Here is a 15763-nt window from a genome sequence, read left to right on the forward strand (position 1 = left end):
AAAAAAAAAAAAAAAAAAAAAAGGGGTGCTAGGAACACTGGACAGCTACATGTAAAAGAATGAAGCTAGAACCCTCCCTTACACCATACACAACAATAAACTCAAAATGGATTAGAAACCTAAATGTAAGACCGGACACAAAGGCACAGGAAAAGCTGCTCGGACTTCCCTGGTGGTGCAGTGGTTGAAAATCCGTCTGCCAAGCAGGGGACAAGGGTTCGAGCCCTGGTCCGGGAAGATCTCACATGCCGCAAAGCAACTAAGCCCGTGCACAACTACTGAGCCTGCACTCTAGAGCCCGCGAGCTACAACTACTGAGCCTGCATGCCACAACTACTGAAGCTCACGGGCCTAGAGCCCATGCTCCATAACAAGAGAAGCCACCACAATGAGAAGCCCACACACCGCAACAAAAAGTAGCCCCTGCTCTCCACCACTAGAGAAAGCCCACGTACAACGAAGACCCAACGCAGCCATAAATGAATAAATAAACAAATTTAGAAATAAAAAAAATAAGAAGCATGAAGGCTTAAAAACAAAAAAACAAAAGCTGCTCAACATCACTAATTATTAGAGAAATACAAATCAAAACTACAATGAGGTGTCACCTCACACCAATTAGAATGGGCATCATCAGAAAATCTACAAACAACATATGCTGGGGAGGGTGTGGAGAAAAGGAACCCTCTTGCACTGTTGGTGGGAATGTAAATTGATACAGCCACTATGGAGAACAGTACGGAGGTTCCTTAAAATACTAAAAATAGAATTATCATATGACCCAGCAATCCCACCACTGGGCATATACCCAGAGAAAACCATAATTCAAAAAGACACAGGCACCCCAATGTTCATTGCAGCACTACTTACAATAGCCAGGTCATGCAAGCAACCTAAATGCCCATTGACAGATGAATGGATAAAGAAGACACGGTACATGTACACAATGGAATATTACTCAGCCATAAAAAGGAACGAAATTGGGTCATTTGTTCAGATGTGGATGGACCTAGAGACTGTGATACAGAGTGAAGTAAGTCAGAAAGAGAAAAACAAATATCGTATATTAATGCATATATGTGGAATCTAGAAAAAGGGTACAGATGAACCAGTTTGCAAGGCAGAAATAGAGACACAGATGTAGAGAACAAATGTATGGACACCAAGAGGGGGAAAGGGGGTAGTGGTGGTGGTAGGATGAACTGGGAGATTGGGATTGACATATATATACTACTATGTATAAAACAGATAATAAGAACCTGCTGTATAAAAAAATAAATAAAATTAAATTTAAAAAGAAATTAATTACCCTTCACAGCAGAGTCAACTGAACATTTCTCTTGTATGTACTATTATTTGTTTACTAAATTCTCCCATAACAAACCTTACAAAAGCCAAATTTCAGCTCAATATATCAAAATTATTCCAAATACTCTGCTTTTAAATAATTATTTCTTAAATGATATTATTTAACCCTTCATACAAGGTATAAGTTTGGTACTGAAAAGTCATTTAAATGACTCCTATAGAGTCAAAAGCATAGCATTAGCTTGGCATTCACTCTCAGTTGCAAACAGTGATTTCTAGATTATATAAGGAAGGCAATGATACTTACCAATAAACCTATTGAAGTTAAACTAATATTAAGTTCTTGGTTATGAAGTCCAAAGCTACCTGCAACATCTACAACTATCTGCAGGCAAGTGCAAGGCATTGTTGGTAAAAAATCTGTCACAACCAACTGAAGACACTGGAATGCAGTTCGTATCAAGGATTCTCTGAAAATACAAAAGAAAAGAAATTTATACTCATGTATTTAACAGAAATTCAAGGAAAAATATATACCTTACAATAATTTGAAGTAAAATTTTCTTTTAAAATTCGAACAAGAAAATTTTCCCTAACATAGATCATAGAGTACTTCATCATTTACATAAATGTAAACACAGATATGCTTACTTAAAAATAATTAACAAATAAAAATAAAGAAAGTACTCACAGGAATAAAATAAAATAAGTAAACAAAAAAAAAGAAACTATGTACTAATGCCATATTATTTCTATTGCATCAATTAGTCAAACAAAACATAGACATTGAATGAAAAAGGGAAATTGGATACAGCTACTTTCTCACCACTGTACCCTCAGTAACTAGCATGGTGCCTAGCACAGGAGAATACACACAATTCACTCACTGAATGAAAATGAGTTCCTTATTCTTTTATATCTATACTATATTTTATTTAAAATTCTACATCTAGTCTGTAAAAGTAAAGAGTAATTTTGTATTTCAAATGAAGACAATAAGAAGTATATGGTTTTGGAGAAAAATTCTGGTGGTGAAAAAAATAATAAAAACATTAAAATAGCTAACACTTTGAGCATTTACTATATCATATACTTTCTAAGTATTTTACATGTATTAATTAATTTCATCCTTACAACACACTCTATTTTATAACTGTTCGGATGATCTAGGCTTTGGCTGATATCTTTCCACTTTAATCATCTTGTATTTTATAGTATATAAGGAAATTTGTTATTACAAATAAATAAGAAAAATTAATTTTCCACAGGAGTCTCAAGCATTTCAATCATGTAAAACTCCTAAACTAGTCATCAAAACAAGATAAGTCCTGCCACAGAATTACAGACAAATATATCCAAATGTTTGCTAAATCTCGCCACTGCAATGTACTACCTTAAATTAAACAAGTCCATACATTTTCTCCAACTGTGCTCTTCCTTCTGTATTCCCTATTTAGTTAATAATACCACCATCCACTGAGCTGCCTAAGTCACAAATCTTGGAGTCATCCCTGACTCTGTCTGCTATTTCTGCCTTCACCCCAACAGTCAATCTATTAAGTAGCTCAAATCCGTCTCCTATTTCTAGAGAGCGCTGCAGGATTTCCCATTTACCCCTCCATGCTACTGACATAATGAGGTATCTCAAACACATACCAAATCACATCATTCCTCTGCTTAAAATCCTAAAATTCCTCCCAAATGTACTGAGGATAAGTCCAAATAATTTATAAAGGCATATAAGGTCCTTTATAGTTTTGGCTCTGCCCCACTCCACAGGCATATACCCCTCCCACTGGAGTCCTACTCTTTTGTAGCATAACAAACTACTCTGTTACTAGGGCTCTAGGCCTTGTTCCTTTTCCACAGGTTTCTACTTTCAGAGCAGGAACTACTTATCCATGTAATCAGACTAACTAGCAAGTATAGTATATATAGAGAGGTCAAACACTAAATGCTCATTTACATCTTACCAAATTGTTTACCAAAAGGAAACTCAACCTTTGGATGTGTTTCAAAGTTTGTTAGATTGATGCATTTTTCTTATTGTTAAGTAAGAACCTTGTATTCATGTATAAATGGCAAAGAAACAGCAATTTTTCCATCCTTCCAAAACAAACATGAGCCCTAAGAATTCCCTATAGCCACCTGAAGGTAGGGTAAGAAAAACTATTCTAGATCTTAAACTTAAGCAGGAAGGGCATACATAAAAAATTAACCATCATCCCAAGATTTTAGGAGGGATTCCCTTTCCCTATCACTTTTTGGATGTTAATTTTAAACACTTACCCTTGATCATTTCTGATTGCTCCCATAACTCCAAGCACTAACGGCCATCCAGGCCCAAGACTGTCTCCCTGACTCTGCAGAATCTGCAACACACATTCTAATTGCTTGAGTCGGATATCTGGATGGTTAACACTGGACATCTCCTTTAATGGGTTCAGTAAAAGCAACTGCAGCCTCTGAAAAGGACGCAAGAAGCTAATTAGAAAGAGAAGTCCCAGAACACAGAAAGGCTCTGCTATTGCCTTTCAAGTTTAAATTCACCTCCACTCAGACTGCAATGGTAAAGAGAATTTTTTTAGTAAAATAAACATTGAAAAAGATTTCTCTAACAGTAATCATTAGGATTATTTTGTCATCTATGTCTTTTTTTTTAATAAGAGAAAATAAAAATCAATCTTCAAGATGCTACATTTCAGGATAAATAGGGAGTGATCTTATGTTAAAAGGTATTAATTATAGACACATATAAATGAATCTCACTAAAGGAAATATATCTATATATACCTAGCTCTATTTGGAGAGAAGAAAACAATTCCCAATTACCTTTCATTTACTCTAGTAATGCATACCCCATGTACTGAAATTTAAAAGTCTCAGTACTCCTAAAAATGAACAAGTACAGTAGACAAAGATGACAAAAAAACCACAAAATTTTTTTACTGTTGCAAAGTGAAAAAAGCACTTTGTTCTATTCTTTTCAGCATTTGAAAGCACTTGCTTCATTTTTAATTTTCTCTCCAAGGATTCATTTATTTGGTTCACTGACTGAACAAACATTTATTAAGCTCTCACCATGTGCCAGGTATTAAGCTGGATGCTGAGGATATATACACAAACACGGCTTTCGTTATAAAAAACTTAAATTGTAGTAGGAAAAAAATATGAAATCATTAAAATGAAAGCTCTATAAAAATGATCTTCTCTGTCCTGTTCATCATTCTATTCCCAGGCAGCTAAAATACTGCCTGGCATAGCATGCACTCAATATTATTTGTTGAGGAAATTTGTAGACTATAACTACATACAATACAGTGAGATAATAGGGCAATGGGAATGGCTATTAAATGCCTCATTCCTACTCAATCTTCAAATAATAAAACTTTGGTGTACTTTTTAGAAACTGTATAAGATATATGTGAATGATTATGGGAGTCAGGACAAAGGATTCATGACAAAAGTAAACTCTGAAAGTATAAAATAACCTTTAAAAGTATTTAAAAATAAAAATCTATTTTATTGTGCTTTCCTCTTCTGCCACTTGTTTCTCCCAATGTAAGGGTAATGAGTGGGAAAAATAAAAATAGAGACAGGTAAGGACCAAAGGAAAAGAGGCTAATAAAGCATGGCCCCCAAATGAAGCCTTGGCACTGCATGAAGAGGAAAACTTCTAGACCAGGAGACCAATTCTAGGTAATTTATTAACTTAGTTCAGTGTTATTAACAAGAAAAAATTTTAATACAGATAATCCTAAAAATCTAGACATATCAACCTTCTGTAAGAGATCCATGGCCTACAAATAAAATAGAATATTAAGCAACAAGACCCACTTTTAGACTATCATCTATTTGATAAATTAAGAAAAGTTACACATGGGAGAGGATGATCTTACATTAAGTACTTTTAAAAAAGAGGTAAGTTGTTTTTTTTTTACCTGGTTTTGTGAAAGTGGAGGATCATGGTTAAATGTTAATCCTGCTTTAATAAGTGAAGTTAAAGCTTCTGCTCCCCATTCTCTCATTCGAGAGTTTGGATGCTGGCACACCTAAGGGTACACATGTGGAAAAAAATTAATATTTAATTTGTATACTTCAGCTATGCATCACACATCAGTTTGAGAAAAGAAAAATTAAAACATCACATTTTCTATTCTTTCGTATGTAAAAAGTTATATCAAATGTGCATCAATAAAGATTGAAGAATATATGAAAATATCCAAAAGCTTACCTTCTGAATAAGAGGCAAGAGGAAGCAATAGAGAGACAGAAGATAAAAAATGAAACTAAACAAGTCACAGAAAAGAAAGGATTTCATAAAGGTAAATGATGTCATCAGAATAAACAAAAGCAGCAGATACTCAGGTTCCTAATCAGGTCTATCTTCATAATCAAACACTGAGCTAAAATTTGAAAAAACTTATTTTTTGCCATTTGATGAGAATTACATAATGAAGAAATCTACATATATTCTTTAATAGCTCATAAAAGTAATCCCAATAAAATGGAGGGAAAAAAAGAAAGAAAAGACAAGCACATCTTTTTCCTATTAAGAATAATACCTTTCTCAGATTACTAAAATAATGTGAAACAATCACAGCAACCTAAACCTAAACTGCACATAAACGTGTATTCCATAGAAGCAGCTAATTCTTCAGATTCACCCCAGTCTGAATACAGGAGAAGAGAAATCCAAATAAAATTCCCTGGCACTATTTATAATTAGTGATACCAAATAGGTTTTTTCCCTTTGTAGAAGAGCTACCTCATAATCACAGGAAAGGCTGTAAAGGAGCAGTGTTTAGTACAAAGTCTCAGTGCTAACTGCCTTGAAGTTTCAGAACTAGCTGAAGGTGAGGGGATCAAAAGATTACATAATAAAAGAAAGGGGTCCCAAGCTATCAGCTGAAGGAGACTTCAGAGATTTCATTGATATATCACCCATTTTCAGTCAAAAAAGTCAACCTATTCCTTCACCAAAACAATTACTATAAAACTTTAGTTCCTGATAAAATATACAGACAGAAGTACAAGGAAAAAAATGTTAATGCTGATTTTTCTTATGGTTATCCACAATTATTAATTCACTGTGTATGTCTTTATCCTAAACAAAAAGTAAATATAATAATTAAGAAAAAGAGGTTACCTCAAGTAGATGGCCAGTTAGAGGTCTCCATAGAATTTCTATTCGGTGCATGTTAACTAGACCAGTTTCTAACAATTTGGCAACAGCAAAAAGAGATGGTTCCTAGAGAGAAAACATAATACATTTTTATATTATAAGGAGAATTTGAGTATTTCACTTGTAAATAAAACTGAGAATACTGTGAAGAGCATGACTATAATTAATATATGATTAATTAGCAGTAAATAGAACAAAACCTCAGTTATCATAAGACAAGCCTTTCTGCCCACCCTCAAGTATCTAGAATAGCTCCTAATTGGAAAATTTGATTGAGAAGAGAATGCTTTAGTGGGGAAAGAGTGAAAATTCAAAAATTATACCAGACACATAGAATGGCTAGTCTTCTGACCAGAAGGAAAGAATTTGCCTATGGACTGAATTGTGACCCCCACCCCCCAAACTTCATATGCTGTAACTCTAACCCCCGGTCTGATGGTATATGGAGATAGGGTCTATATAGAGGTAATTCAGGTTAAATGAGATCATAAGGGTGGGGCCCCAACACGATAAGATTAATGTCCTTATCAGAAGAAACACCAAAGAGCTTGTGAGCTCAGGCACATTTCTTTTCCCTTTTCTTCCCCCTTTTCCCTCTCCCTTTCCCTCTCTCACTGCCATGTGAGGACACAGTGAGAAGGCAGTCATCTTTCAATCCAGGAAGAGCGTCCACACCAGAACTGATCATGCGGCAACCTGATTTTGGACTTCCAGCTTCCAGAACTATGAGAAAATTAATTTTTTTTATAGTTTAAGTTATCCAGTCTACAGTATTTTGTTATGGCAGGCTAAGCTGACTGATATATATTCTTATTAGTGAAGTCTTCAAATGCTCAGGGTTTATGTGTTAATATCAGGAAATATGAAAAAAAAAACCAAAAAGCAGAAAGGAGGCAACAGAGATCAGGGGAAAGAAGTGTGGTGTCAAGAAGAGGCAGAGATAAGCGTTGTCAGTTTAGACACTAACAGAAAAGTTGCACAGACAGAAGACAAACCCCGTTCCTCAGTCGCTGGCATTTCAACAACAGAAAGGGAGTCAGTGTATCTCATAAGTGGCTAAATTAGAGTACCTGGTCCATGTGTTATAAGAACAGTTTCAGTAAAAAGATCAAAGGGCAACTATCTCTAACCCAATATTAATAGAGGTAGTAAAATATACTTAAATGAAAACTAAGCTAAAACCATGAGAATTTTTTGATGAGTGGCTGTGGTACTTCAAAAGGAGACAATGCATTAGAAAAAACAAAAGGCAACTGAAATTTTCAAAGCAAATTAAGAGGATAATAGTTTTACAATTTTTAAGGAAAAAGATTACATAATTATTCTATACTCAACATTTTTACAGGGCTGATAAAAATCTATTATGGAAATGTGTGATATTATCTTTCTTTCCTAGTAAAAGCCATTGAACCAAGTACCCTGGGGTCTAAGATAAATATAGTCAGGTTGACCCTTCCTGCGTGTGCTAATGCTGTAGGTACCCTAAAAATGTTTGTGGTAGAAAAATTCACCATTCTAGAGACAATATGATACAGTAGTTAAGACTGATGTCTATGAACTTTTAACATGTCAGTACTACCACTTAATAGCTATGTAACCTTGAGTAATTCTTTTTATTGAGGTATAACTGATTTATGATATTAGTTTCAGGTATACAACACAGTGATTCAAAATTTTTATAGATTATATTCCATTTATAGTTACTACAAAATATTGGCTATATTCCCTGTGCCATACAATATAACCTTGTTGCTTATTTATTTTATACATAACAGTTTGTACCTCTTAATTCCCTTACCCTATTTGCCCCTTCCTCCTTTCCTCTCCTCACTGGTAACTACTAGTTTGCTTTTTTCAAATTATATTCAGTAGTTTTTTTGGGGGGGTTGTTTTGTTTTGTGGGTTTTTTTGATTCCACATATAAGTGATAACATACAGTATTTGTCTTTCTCTGTCTGATATATTTCACTAAGCATAATACCTTCCAGGTCCATCCATATTGTTGCAAATGGCAAAATTTCATGCTTTTTTAAGGCTACTAAATTTTTTTAATCTATGAAATGGAGATAATAATATACAGAAATGACCTCATGTTAGAAAGTACCTGGCACATAATAAATCCTCATAAATTGCCTAGTATTACCTCCTCCTTTTCCTCCTTCTTATTCTAATGAGGATACACAGAGGAATCACGTAGCATTTAAAAGAATGTATATGTCCAGACCTCATACTCAAAGATTCTTATATTCATGAAGCCTAGAAACTGGCCCTGACTTGTACATTTTTAAAAAATGCCATACCTGACTTTGATGCACACAAAACTTTGAGCCACAAGTGAAGTGGTTAAGAATGGAGCTCTGGGGCTTCCCTGGTGGCACAGTGGTTAAGAATCCGCCTGCCAATGCAGGGGCCACGGGTTCGAGCCCTGGTCTGGGAAGATCCCACGTGCCGCCGAGCAACTAAGCCCGTACACCACAACTACTGAGCCTGCGAGCCACAACTACTGAGCCCGTGCGCAACAACTACTGAAGCCTGCGCGCCTAGGGCCGGTGCTCCGCAACAAGAGACGCCATTGCAGTGCGAAGCCTGCTCACCGCAATGAAGAGTAGCCCCCGCTCTCTGAAACTAGAGAAAAAGCCTGCGTGCAGCAACGAAGGCCCAATGCAGCCAAAAATAAAATAAAGAAAATAAATAAATTAAAAAAAAAAAAATGGAGCTCTGGAATGAGACATATGTGGGTTCAAACCCAAGCTCTACCAATTACTAAACAGGTGACCCCAGGCAGGTTATTTAAGCTAGTTTTATATTTCATCTGTAAAAAGGGGTTATTACTACTGAACCTGACAGAGTTGTCTTAAGTGATTAAATAAAAATACGTTAGTACCTGACATACAGTAAGCAAAGAATAATAGCTCTTTTATTATTTTTGTTGTTGTGATACTGAGTCTGGTAATATGCCTGCACAAATATCATCAATATTGCCCCCTTCTAAGAAAGAATTTGCAAGCTTTACCATCAGCTACCTCCTCAACACATTAGTACAAATTCCTGAAGTGAGAACCAAAAATGAGATGACTGGTCACTTTAAAGCCACACCTAAAGGACAATGATATATACATTTTAATTCCTAAGCTATATAACTCACTCAGAACAGCTGACATTGATAAACTTTTAAAAAAAGTAAAAAAATACAAACATTTCTACTTATTTTAACATCTGAACATTTATAAATTTTTATAGAAAGCACAACTGAATAATAAACTGTTTTACACCTCCATAAAAATAATTTTTATAAAGTTCATACTTGAATACTTCTAAAAACTTTTATTTCCATTCCTTATTCACTACATTACTTTACAAAATTAAATCCTAAAATGGAGAGATGTGACCCCATTCTCAGGGAAGTCATCTGTATTCCAGTGTATCCATTTTCTCAACATCTGTTCCCCCCAAGCCTCCCTGAAATATCACATCTACTCCTACAACTCTATTGAAATTATACTCCTCAAGGTGAACAATAAACTAATAATACTCAAATCTATTTTTTTCTCAATCCTCATTGATTCCGACTTCATGTAACATTTTTCTCTTCTGACTTCCATGAACCTGCCCTTTCATACATATATATCTCCTACTGTTCCTTGAATATTCAGCTCCAATCACAAATTTAATTTATCTTGATTAGTTTTAATTCATTTTAGTAAAAATATGTACTAAAAAATCTTATGTAACAAGTCAATAAGGATTCAGAAAATAAGTCTCATATCACTTACTATCTATACCATTTATTTAGACTCTCTTACCACCTTAACTGCCACTCATCCATGGGCCAAGTGGTTTACATGCTCTTTGAAAGTAGAAATCTCACATTTCCTTTATATTTTCTAGCAGAGTGTCATGTACATAGTAAACATACTGTACTTGTTGAGTGAATACATAAATTCTCAAGCCATTACCATATAAACTTGCTCAGATTTCATTAAGGTACTCTATTAAAAATATTATACTTTTGTGTTAAGAATTAATCTTAAGGATGTAGGATTATTGAAGGTATCAAGAATTTGATTACTTCACTGTGTTTCATATTATCCTTGCCTTGATTTGGAGTAAACTATAATATATATTTTCAAATACCTGCATGTTTATGTAATTCTCTATGCGCTTTAATATACAAAACTTTGTCCTAATAAGATCTTATTGGCTAATCTTTAAATGAATTACATGAGCCAAGATGACAAGCCACAGTACCCAGAATTATAATTAAGGACTAGGCAGACAACATAATTTTGGATCCTACAGTTGGATATTAAATAAACCATAAGCTGCATTCTCTGCTTTTCTAATTATTTTCTGGGTTTCTTCATTTATTTGTAAATGGTCCAAGTACTATATTTATTCATTTTAAAATGTAGAAAGTATTTTATTTTAAATAATTTCTAAGGTATAAATAAACCCATATATTCCCACGCTTTTCCAAGTTTAACAGAAAATGATATTTTGAGTATAGAAAGAAATGTTCTTAAAAGTACTGTTCTATTCATTTAGTCAACAAACAAAGTAAAAGTTTAATTTTCAAGGTAGGGAGAATCATTACCTTCAGAAAGAAATGATTAACACCTTATTTTCCAGCCCAACGAAGGCAAGAGAAACTGAGACATATATTCCTTGATTTAAAACTTGTACTGCTCCAATCATAAGTTGTAGTCATGAGGATTATTGTAACATTTTGTGGAACACATTTATAAATGTGGTGTTGAATTATTCTTTATAGAAATATTTTTTAAAATATTCAGTATATGAGAGAAATGGACACAATTTAAAATCATAATACATATTGGCACATACCATAAGCCAAAAAATGTCCTCTTCACTCCCCCTTCAACAAATAACAACCATAAATATAAAAACCCAACAGAACAGGGCTAGCCTACAAGGTATTAGTCCCACTTGTAAAACGCTAAGATCATAATGAATATACACCTTATTAAACAAAATAATATACCATATTTAACACAGAAAGGTAGAATATCACACCTTATTATTTCCATAGGCCATATCCATTGCTTCTAGGGATAAGGAACAAAGTGCATTTATTAAATGATGCAATGATACATCATCAAGATACCTAAAAAAAAAAAATGAAGAAATAAGACATTCTGATCTAAAATATACAGCTAACAAACAATGATGTTTGTATCAATTAAAAAACTGACTCTTACTGTGAGCTTTCAAACAATCTTGAAAGTATGTTGGAAATCACTGGCAAATCTGTCATCACTGCTGTTGTTAGGACCTAAGAGGAGAATAAAATTAAATGTAACATATAAACATTTTGCGAAGTACTAATTGAGTAAGAATGACTAGAGCTTACTGTACTGGGTCCTTCTACAGCTCTCCCAGGTTTCAAGGCACCACCACTACTAGGCTTTAATCCCAGAATCCATACTAGATGCTGTAAAATTAAAAAAAAAAATCAAAACAAAGAAATTTATAAACCTACAAAAATTCCAGTAACTAAAACTAAAATCAGTAGTAGGTATCTAATAACTAAATATAAATTAGTAATTGATATTCATACAAAAAACTTATTCCACCAAGCATAGGCAGTAGAACAGGCCATTATAAGAAACATCCCATTGCTTTGTACAATATGAGCCATGTCTTTTTTCTTTTTCTGACTTCTCCTTTTTCATACTTACTGTCTATTCAGGCCTGCCCAAAGGACTGATAGGCACTGGTGAGTTTAACTGTTAGCATTTAGATATAAAAACAACATTGGCCTCTGACCCAGAGGCTACAACATACCTGTAGAGTTGCCAAGACAAGTTGCCATGATGTTCCAAGAACAGCCCCATGGCAGTGTGCCAAGTTAAGTAAAGTCCTCATACACTGGATATTTTTGGAAGTTAGCTATATTAAAAAAGGTTATATTTGTAAGAACTGTTATGCATTCTTGAAAATTATAAGCTTATAAAGAAGTATTAACGTATTCAAAGTTTTGTACTAAAAAAACAAAAATATTAAGAAAATAGGCTTGGATGGTTTTGTACAGAACAAATTCATTTGCTTAAAAGCTGTGTTATCATAGTTGGTTATAATAATGTCACTCCCTATTTATCTAGTTTTTCTAAAAGAATCATTCAGATAAAAGTAAGTATAATGATGAATTTTGAGAAACATTAAAAAAGGTATGAAAGATTTCCTTGATAGTTAATTAGTATTAATTGGTTACCAAGAAAAGAAAAAGTACTTTACCATTACTGTCCCTTGAGGCTGGACTGCTAGCGGTTGACCCACTGCCACAACTTGCTGGTGAGATTCACTTGATGGACTGATCATCATAACACTTTGGCCCTGAATGGAATATGCTAGAACACAAAGGAAAACCTAAATAATTAAAATATACTTTTCATGTTGTACTCAAAGTAATGTTATATTTTAAAACATTTATCTGATTAAAATAAGTTCAACTATGACATTTATTTAGTTACCTATTATCTATATGCAAACATTTTGAAAACTAAGGAGGTGAAAAAACAAAGACAAGTTAGGCAAATATTAAGTAATTTTATATATAACTTTAACAAATTATAAAACTTTGGTAGACTGCTTCACAAGCAAAATAGAATTTAGGACACTTACTATTTTAAACATGTATTCCCAGTAAACTTTTCTACTTAAAGTTGAAGAGAGACCAATACTCACATTTTCAGTTTGAAAACTGAGCATCACACTGAAATTTTTTTATATGACATGTAACACGTAACAAAGTAATCAACAAGAAAAAAATTTTTTTTGAATGTCAACTTAATCTAAGTGGTGGCAAACATTACTGTTCTACTAGTTCCATTAAAAACAAAACAAACTAACCACTCCCATTTCAACAGTATGCTAGAGTTTACAAAGGACTTCTAGATTTATCTTCTTTTATCCTCACAATCACTGTTTAAAATTGGTATTATTCTGCCCTACTCCCACCTCCACTGTTTTAAAAAGATGGAAGAAATTGAGGCTCAGGGACATTAACTTCCCACAGAGGTCAGAGACTCAGTCAGTGGAAAAGCAGAGGCTTGAACTCAGAATTTCTATAATCTCTTCCCTATGCCATGTCACCCCGATAGATGAAGAGAACTCAGAGGAAGCTGAAATCTTACATTTGTTGGAAAGTGTGGCTGCAGTGGTGGTATTCAATACAGTAAGAGCATAATGGGGAGGCAGGGAACCTTTGCATATTGCAGTTATAAAGGCATCTCTTGAAGTTACAAGGCCCAGTCTTCCACAAAGAGCAGCCATAGTCAGTTCAGCTTTTAAAATATTCTCAGTGGCAGCTTCATCTGTGCTGAAAAGAAAAAGTATTTTATTTAGTATGATTAATTTCTTTTAAATTATGCTGCCAAACATGATGTGGAATTAGGCAGTCAGTAAAGTTTTAAGAAAATCTATTTAAAACATTGTCAAAATCAGTCTACTTAAGAAGAACTTTTAACTAATAAACATCTGAAAATTTGAACTGGTTAAAAGCAATTTATGACACATACATTCATTAATGAAGAAAATGGTCAAGAACTCAAAGATATAACTTAAAAATATCAAGCATTTTAAAATCAGTAAATTCTATAATTCTGAAGAAAAACATAAAAATTGAAAAATATAATCATCATCATTGTAAAAGTAGTAGTAAAGCTTAAAATGAAAAAGGCATTCTGTGGATAAAGAAGATGTGGCACATATATACAATGGAATATTACTCAGCCATAAAAAGAAACAAAATTGAGTTATTTGTAGCGAGGTGGATGGACCTAGAGTCTGTCATACAGAGTGAAGTAAGTCAGAAAGAGAAAAACAAATACCGTATGCTAACACATATATATGGAATCTAAAAAAAAAAGAAAAAAGATTCTGATGAACCTAGGGGCAGGACAGGAATAAAGACACAGATGTAGAGAATGGACTTGAGGACATGGGGAGGGGGAAGGGTAAGCTGGGACTAAGTGAGAGAGTGGCACTGAGATATATATACTACCAAATGTAAAATAGATAGCTAGTGGGAAGCAGCCACATAGCATAGCACAGGGAGATCAACTCGGTGCTTTGAGTCCACCTAGAGGGGTGGGATGGGGGGGGGAGGGAGACGCAAGAGGGAGGAGATATGGGGATATATGTATATTGATTCACTTTGTTATACAGCAGAAACTAACACACCATTGTAAAGCAATTATACTCCAATAAAGATGTTAAAAAAAAAAAGAAAAGAAAAGAAAAAGGCATTCTATTATTTTAGGATTGTATTTTCCATTATAACATGTGACAATAGGACGGGGGAAGAGGATGGCAGAAAAATAATAACATTCCACGAACATAAAAACTAGTATTAGGAAATAATTCTCAGGATAAATTTAAGGAAACCATTTTAATGGTTTGTTGTTTTCTTTATAACTGCCACATGCAATATAAAACTTACAAAGACTTAATACCTGGCATCAAGAAGGAGTGAGAGTGCAGCAAGCAGACCACACCAGCAGGCATTCACCATTTCTTCCCAAACAGCTCTACTAACTTAAAGGAAAAACAAACAATATTTAATGATAATTATAGATGTCACAGCACTTGACAATATGTCAAACTCTATAATCCCCCTTATCACTTGGTTATATAGCAAATATTCCAAAAACAACTCAATTATTAAATAATAAAGCTGTAACATTTAATATATATCTGAATAAATGAAAAATTTAAAACCATACCATAGTTTCAGAATTCAAGAAGTTTTTTTTTTTTTTTTGGTTGTGCTGTGTGGCTTGTGGGATCTTAGTTCCCCAGTCAGGGATGGAACCTGGTCCCTCAGCAGTGAGAGCGCAAAGTCCTAAACACTGGACTGCCAGGGAATTCCCAAGAAGTTTTAAAACTGAGTTGTTTTAACGTATCAATGATAAGATCTTTCTTACAAAAGTGATCTTCAAAAAATATATATATATATTTATATATATAATATCAGTTCCTATTCCCTTCCATTTCATTGGGCCAAACTTTCGGCCTGTATGACCAGCTGGCAGTGAGACACTGTGATAAGCAGGCTCAGCCACGAGACTGGTTACATACACTGTATATCATGCAAGTAAGTAAATACACAGAGTAAAATAGGATCAAGTTTCTCACTGTTGGAGAAGGAAATTACAAATATGGAAAGTTAAAAGTAAACCCTGTGGTATTAAACTGGAATTGAAAAAATTGGTGTGACCTCATGGTATTTAATATAGAGATATATGTTTT

The 15763-nt window shown here is 34.0% G+C and overlaps 1 protein-coding gene across 4 annotated transcripts in view; it reads right to left on the minus strand.

The window, feature by feature from the left end:
* The window catches only part of MON2 (MON2 regulator of endosome-to-Golgi trafficking), a 121210-nt gene that overhangs the window by 49300 nt on the left and 56147 nt on the right, over window positions 1-15763 (minus strand). For all 4 annotated transcript variants that reach the window (XM_024736574.1, XM_024736573.1, XM_024736571.1 and 1 more), the window contains 11 exons: window positions 14968-15049; window positions 13648-13832; window positions 12749-12861; window positions 12299-12403; window positions 11865-11945; window positions 11713-11786; window positions 11528-11618; window positions 6458-6559; window positions 5250-5360; window positions 3598-3773; window positions 1616-1778 (listed from right to left, as the gene is read on the minus strand). In XM_024736574.1, the coding sequence (XP_024592342.1) occupies window positions 1616-1778; window positions 3598-3773; window positions 5250-5360; window positions 6458-6559; window positions 11528-11618; window positions 11713-11786; window positions 11865-11945; window positions 12299-12403; window positions 12749-12861; window positions 13648-13832; window positions 14968-15049 (1283 nt within the window). The remainder of the gene's footprint in view (window positions 1-1615; window positions 1779-3597; window positions 3774-5249; window positions 5361-6457; window positions 6560-11527; window positions 11619-11712; window positions 11787-11864; window positions 11946-12298; window positions 12404-12748; window positions 12862-13647; window positions 13833-14967; window positions 15050-15763) is intronic.

The sequence above is a fragment of the Neophocaena asiaeorientalis genome, unplaced genomic scaffold (assembly GCF_003031525.2).
Source record: "Neophocaena asiaeorientalis asiaeorientalis breed wild unplaced genomic scaffold, Neophocaena_asiaeorientalis_V1.1 scaffold134, whole genome shotgun sequence".
NCBI lineage: Eukaryota > Metazoa > Chordata > Mammalia > Artiodactyla > Phocoenidae > Neophocaena > Neophocaena asiaeorientalis.